The 6,831-nt window shown below is 36.3% G+C and overlaps 1 protein-coding gene across 1 annotated transcript; it reads right to left on the bottom strand.

Annotated features, from left to right (window-relative positions):
* Nucleotides 1-5,767: 5,767 nt before the first annotated feature.
* Nucleotides 5,768-6,602, bottom strand: LOC136276157 (putative nuclease HARBI1). The gene is made up of 2 exons (XM_066087262.1): nt 6,322-6,602; nt 5,768-5,921 (listed from the first exon to the last, which is right to left on the bottom strand). The coding sequence occupies exons 1-2, from the start codon at nt 6,600-6,602 to the stop codon at nt 5,768-5,770; spliced, it is 435 nt and encodes a 144-aa protein (XP_065943334.1).
* Between the last annotated feature and the right edge of the window lie 229 nt (nt 6,603-6,831).

The following is a 6,831-nucleotide window of genomic DNA, read 5'->3' as shown; positions in this document are numbered from 1 at the left end:
ATTTTTATTTACTGTATAAAAAGTGTTGTTTTCCCTAACCTTAAATTTAAATCTATAGAAATTCAATATCTACATGTAACATCTCAAAAGCTTTGATAGCTTACCGCTTGGAAATCATTTAGTGATGCAAATTGACAAATGCCCATGAAAAGACATTATTGGACCCCAAGGGTTTCTTATCCTTTCCGACGATGATGAGAAGAACTCAAATATGCATACAAATCATACATTTACATGTATATTTATATGTGATATGATAGAAATAATTGAAAAATATAGGTCTTTTTTTGTGCCGCACAAAACGGGCGAAAAGGATTTTTATACCCCACGAAAAAAAATTGAGGGGGGGGGGGTTAAATAAAAAACACCTTGTCCGTCCGTACGTCGTGTCCGGTCTATATCTTTCTGATGGAAAAACATTGGAAGTGTTCTTACTTCGTACAAATATTACTCATTACCTAACGAAGCGTCATGAGCTAAACCCAAGGTCATTTGGACAAAGTAAAGGTTACTGGCAGGAAAAGTGCAAAATTTGTTTCCGGTCCACTTTGGAATTTCTTACTTCACACAAAGATTGCTTATGCCCTGAGGGTGTGTAATGATTTGTCCCTAAGTCATTTAAGGAGAAACATTGGGAGTTTCTATTTCATGTAAAGATTCCTGATGACCGATGATGTGTCATGAACTTGGCCCAGGGTCAGTTGCGCAAGTTCAAAGTCATATTAAACATGTGTCATATCTTGTATTAATGGAAATGAGTAAAAGCTACAGTTTGACATAAAGAATACTTGTGACCTGTAAATATACCCTGCCTTGTCCGACTCGCTAAAAAAAAGAACCATCCACTATTCTCTAATAGAGAAATACGTGAGTAATAACTTCTTTTTTAGTGGGGATATCATTTGTGAGCTTGCTAACAGTACCTTTTAGATGGTCCAGTGGTAGCAATGCCCCCCCCCCCCCTTTCTCTCAACCAAAATTTCCCTTAAGTTAACGCTTAGAAAATTGATTTTTGGGTCATTTCCCCCACCGCCACATCCACACTTTTATTATAATTAAATTAATTATATACATGTACATAAATGATGTACTTTTGAAAGTTATCCTAAACTTGAAGTAAGTTAAACGAAGAACTTGCCTGGTATGAAACTAATACTTTGAAATTGAGTCTCGTTTTCGATTTCTTGAACTTACTATTATCATATTGATAATCCAGTATCATTAAAAACCACTTCCCTTCTCCTTACACTCGCAAGGTTCTGATAGACCTGTATCAATAACAGGCTATCTCCACTTGACCTCCACATTTGCATACAATCTAAATAAACACCTACTTAGCAAAGATATGCCTTTATCAGTTTAATGAGTGGTGCAATACTCAATTTAGAGGTTACATAGAAAACAGGCATGAATTTATCTTTTTTGTCTCCATTTGAAGAGTTCCAATCAATTTTCTCAAGCTCTAATTGGTAAGAAGAAATGGTCGTGTAAAGATGACCTTTTATCAATACAGGGTCTGTCAGGCTCTGACAAGTGTTTTAGTCAGACTGATGGACAATCCTTTCGCGACACGAAGTTGCGACGGAAGACCTACTCGTTGCTTTGCAACGAGCTCGGCTCTAGTTTCTTTACCCATAGGCCTTTGTGTTTGACCTAATTTTTAAAAATTGTAGCTTTGGTGATAACTGTTGTATTTCTTTTGATAGGATGTTCATATTTGATATCCCATCTACTAAGACATCTAAATCTGAATTAACTTGTTTAAAGTAATAATCTCAAAACCAATCCAATGCCATTGCTAAACAAAAAAAAAATCTAAAAATGGACTTATTGCAATTCAAATTTCTTTGTGAGACATTCTGATTTTACCAACATTTCTAAGAAATTCTATGAATGCTTTAAGACACCTAAACAAAGGTAGCATAAAAATTTTTACCTCTCCATAATACTGCACTTCCAAACATGGTCTCAAATCTTCTAAAGATTGAATTTCATCTACAGCTGTTTTTAAAATGTTATGTCTATCAACCATTATTAAATTTGTCAAGCCCTCTATAGTCTCTGAATTATTCACTAAATCTAGTTTTCTCCCTGTGACAATATGTTTTTGAAAACTTTTCAAGATGTCGACAGGGTCCACAATAGTTTTTTCTATACAATAATTTTTAACCATTCCTTCAACATCAGACACTGTTGTTAAGAGGTGTTGAAAGTTAATATCTTCAACCGGACTAGGTGCATCTTCTTTCTCTGACATTCTGTATTCTGCCAAACTTATAGTATCTACTACTAGTCAACCTCTGCTCAGGTTCAATTAATCTTTCATGTCCGCTTTCAGAAAAATTATTGAATGGGTTGTTGGGATACTGTGTTGTCTCCATCATTGGTAACCTATGTTCTGTAATGTCTGACTGCTGCACAGGATAAGAGACATTTGGTTGAACTGTGTGTTCTGTAATGCCTGATGGCTGCAAAGAAACAGAGGCATTTGGTGGTACATGTATCCAGTTACTTCTGTCTGATGGCTGCACAGGAACAGAGGCAGCTGGTGGTACATGTATCGAGTTACTTCTGTCTAATGGCTGCACTGGAACAGAGGCATTTGGTGGTAAATGTTTAAAGTTACTTCTGTCTGATGGCTGCACGGGGACAGAGGCATTTGGTGGTACATGTATCCAGTTACTTCTGTCTGATGGCTGCACAGGAACAGAGGCAGCTGCTGGTACATGTATCCAGTTAATTCTTTCTGATGGCTGCTTAGGAACAGAGGCATCTGGTAGAACCATGTGTTCTGTATTCATGTCGGATGGCTGCTTAGAAACAGAGGCATTTGGTGGTACATGTATCGAGTTACTTCTGTCTGATGGCTGCACTGGAACAGAGGCAGCTGGTGGTAACCAGTTACTTCTGTGTTCGGTAACCTGCGACAGCTGCATTTCAGATGCAGCATCAAGTGGAGATTGTAGACTTTCATCCATCTGAATGTTATATAGGTTTGTAATATTTTCTTCTCCAAATGGGTCTGGAAGTTCATAATGTTCCTCATCAGACTCGGGGAATTCTTTAGATAGGAAGCAGTATTTCACTTGGTTCCTCAGATCATTGATGGGATATTCTTTCTCACAACCCTTGCACTTCTTCCTAGTCGTTTCTTTTTGGGGTTGTGTCTGTTTCTAAGACAAACTTCTCTGAATTGGACGAATATACATTTTTGCTTGGCTCCCAAAAGCAGCGTTTAGGTCACTGACAGTCCATGGGCAGTCAATTGCACAGAGTTCTCTGCAGTTGGGTTTACATCGTAACAATTCAAATCCATCAATATTGTTGGTAGAAGTTGCTTTCATTAGTGAGCTTTTCCATCATGTCATCTTATTTGTCTTCTTCACATAACTGATTTTTTTTGTAACCCAAACCAGCCTTGAACAAAACTTCTCTTTCCATGAATGTTGGCACTTTCATTTGGTTTCGGTCAGCAAGACAAATGAAAGTTGCTGTGCAGGTTCTTGGTTTCTTTTTTTTTTTGTCTTTGAGTATACTGATGTTCTAGTTCTACCGGAAGCAAAGAGGCGTGACATTTAAATCTGAATGCTTCTTATGTTGCTCCCAGGCTCTGCGTCTAAAAATACAATTTAAATTCTAAAATTCAATTGCATTTTAAATTCTAAAGAAAATATGTGAACCCAGATATAGACGTGACATGCCAAGGAAGCTTTCTAAAAAATTCATGTATCGGTATTAAAAATACAAATTTTTTATTGAGGCCCCATCATAGTTGTTTGGCCATGGCTTGAACAAGGCCAAGTGTGTAAACACAGGTGAACAGCTCCAATTTCAATACCAATAACACGTCTGTATATTCATCGCAGAAATTTTTATTTTTGACAATATCTATATATACATGTATATTATGATATACAGAGTATGAATAATTCTCTTAATTTTTTTGAAACAACATCTACAATAACTTTCATGTTTTAGGACTTGTGTATATTTTAACAATACATGGGTAAATACAAATAGTAAATTGTCAATAATAAATTTTCTCATGTGCCTGAATGATCTACAATGGTATCACCCCAACCGAGTCATACGTAATTGACTTTATCAAATGGTCCGCCATACTGAAACTCAAAAGAGTGAACTTGTACTCAAATATTGAATATGAGTTGACTAGTGCAAGTAAAAAGACTTATGAAAACTTTACATAACTTGAATTTTAAATTTCTAAATCTCATAAAATAAAATATTGTATAAGAAAGGGATTACAAGGATGATAACTGGACAAGGTTATCTTCATTGACACATTTTCATTTTTCACTCTAAAGGAACAAAAACAAATTTCTTACAGAAATAGATAATAGGAAATGTTTACATCTTTTCTCCATTCAGAATTACTTGGAAAACCTCGCACAATTATTGAGCTTTATCACCCGCGCTTATTAATGGCAGATGCAATGCAAAATCTCCGTAGACTTTCTATTTAAGGTTGTGTATTGAAACCTTAAACGGTAGAGGCTGTGTTTCAAAACAGATAATCTGGACATTTTTCATATAAGTGGATGAACATAGTTTGAGTACAAAGGTATATATGATGATCGAAATATCAAGCGAAAAGTGGTCGAAGTGAAACTTAGGACAGAGTATTGTAAAATGGAAATGCTTATGGGAAAAATATGTTACTGTTAATTGATTCTTAGTTTATTCTATTGTCTCTTGGTTAAAATGAAAAGTGTGCTACAGCTTTCTCTACAACAAACAAGATGTAAGCCAAAAAAACGAACAATGTCAAAATAAGGACCCTGTCGAATTTAGAGGGTCACCTCATAATGTGCTAACTTGTTAAATGTGTGCAATAATTATTCAATGGGACTGTATATAATTATAAATTGTATCAAACATTTATCTCTTTAAAACTGATAACACGTTAACTTATACTATATAATTTTGACCATTTAATTACGTAGGTATGATCGACTCGGTTTGGGTACGACTTCATTTGATACACAATGGTACAAGTTTTTCTTCGAGGAAATGCAAACTGAAACTGTATACAGTAAAAGATTTTTTTCAATGGGTGCAACCGTTGTATTAATTTCAGCAATGACGTATAACAAGTGTTTTATAACTTATCTTGGTGTTTTGATGCCACAGCGTCTCTCAACGCAATTCTAAATTTATGCCTCTCTCCGATGGTCGCTACACCAAGACAAGATAGCTGACCATCGGAATGATTCTGGGCAATTTTAAAGTCAATGTTTTCCTTCAAAATGTTTGAGTGAAGAGCTTGTAGATTGGCTTTTAACAATGCCTCCTTTAGCACAGCGTCCTCGTTTCCCGCCATCGTTTTAATATTTTTAGAGATCCAAAAGATCATCATCATCATGAAGAAAGCACTGCATATAATACTGTGTCTACATCACAACGAACTGCAAAATCTACCGCACGTAAGGCTAACAGGACCGGACATAATATTTAACGCTCATCACCATCATAATTAACAGAAATACCACATATAATAATGAATATACTGTAAGTAATGAGAGAAGTACATAATATAATGTTAAGTTTACCGCATATAATGTTAGAAGCACCTCATATATTGTTGGAAGCACCTCATATAATGAGAAATGTACATAATAGAGTGATATAACTACATCATATAATGAAAGAAGTACTGTATATAATATAAAATGCACACGATATAATCTAAAAAGACTACATAATGAATATAGTACCAAATATAATGAGGAGAACACTGCGTATAATGTTAAATCCTCATACAAGACAGTCCCGGTGTTCCATACTTCCGACATATGTAAAGGTGTTCGTCTGTAGAAGGTGCAGTTATTGGGATGTGGGTCCCGTCGATGGCTCCTACCACATTAGGAAATCCGGCGATGGAGTGGAAACCCACCTTCGTCCTGGTAATATAACGTCAATGTCACTGTTAGGAAACTTGATGTTCTGCAGTGATGCACTCAAGGCATTTGTTGTATCTTTGACGGATCTGAACAAAATTTTACATCGTACTGATGAACTATTACAAAATTATATTGTGAATATATGTACAACCTTCTGCAATTAAAATGTCGATTTTTCCGATTATAGAATATAGCAAACAATGTGCTATTTTTAGAATCACAAAATTACTTTCTCATATTTTATGCTATATATCGTTTATTTTCATTAAAATCATGTAATAATTAAATAAGTGTAGTTGTTAAATTAGACAGGCCCGTGAACTTTCACTCGCAGCGTAAAAACACTGTATTCATAGTAAATTTCATAAACCTGCAAACGGAGGACTTAGAAATTCCTAACGTGTCCCCAATCAGTCTCTGCTGGGTGCCAGAACCAAGGAATCGTAGAGTTGCGAAGACGTGCAGAGATACCGGAAGACTGACCGATCGCTGGGTGGGCCTGTCTAAGCGGTCTTTAACCAAATCGATGATGGAAATGATGGATTGCCTGTCTAATCGAAATCGCTGAATGATCTCAAGGTCGTCGTAGGCGTCGAGGGGACTCTGTCTGTCCCTAAAAATGCGCTGCCGCCTCAAATCCCGTCGCACTTGCTCATCAACAACCCTCATGAACGCCGCCATTTTGATAAACTAACGCTGAAAAGTAATTTTCCGTCACCTCCGAGATGACGTAGAGTTACGACGTAACTTACGACGCAACGTGAATTAGGACCCTTTCGTGAAACGCCAAAATTTTGCTACGAACTACTTATGTCGCAGTTACGTACTACGTATGATTTACGATGCTTTTGTGAATCGGTTTCCTGCTGGCAAGAATTACGTCGCTGTTGTTTCGTCTGACGCCAGCTCA

This window comes from Magallana gigas, chromosome 6, assembly GCF_963853765.1.
Source record: "Magallana gigas chromosome 6, xbMagGiga1.1, whole genome shotgun sequence".
NCBI lineage: Eukaryota > Metazoa > Mollusca > Bivalvia > Ostreida > Ostreidae > Magallana > Magallana gigas.
The sequence above is the reverse complement of the archived record's forward strand: the minus strand, read 5'-3'. Positions and strand labels throughout refer to the sequence as shown.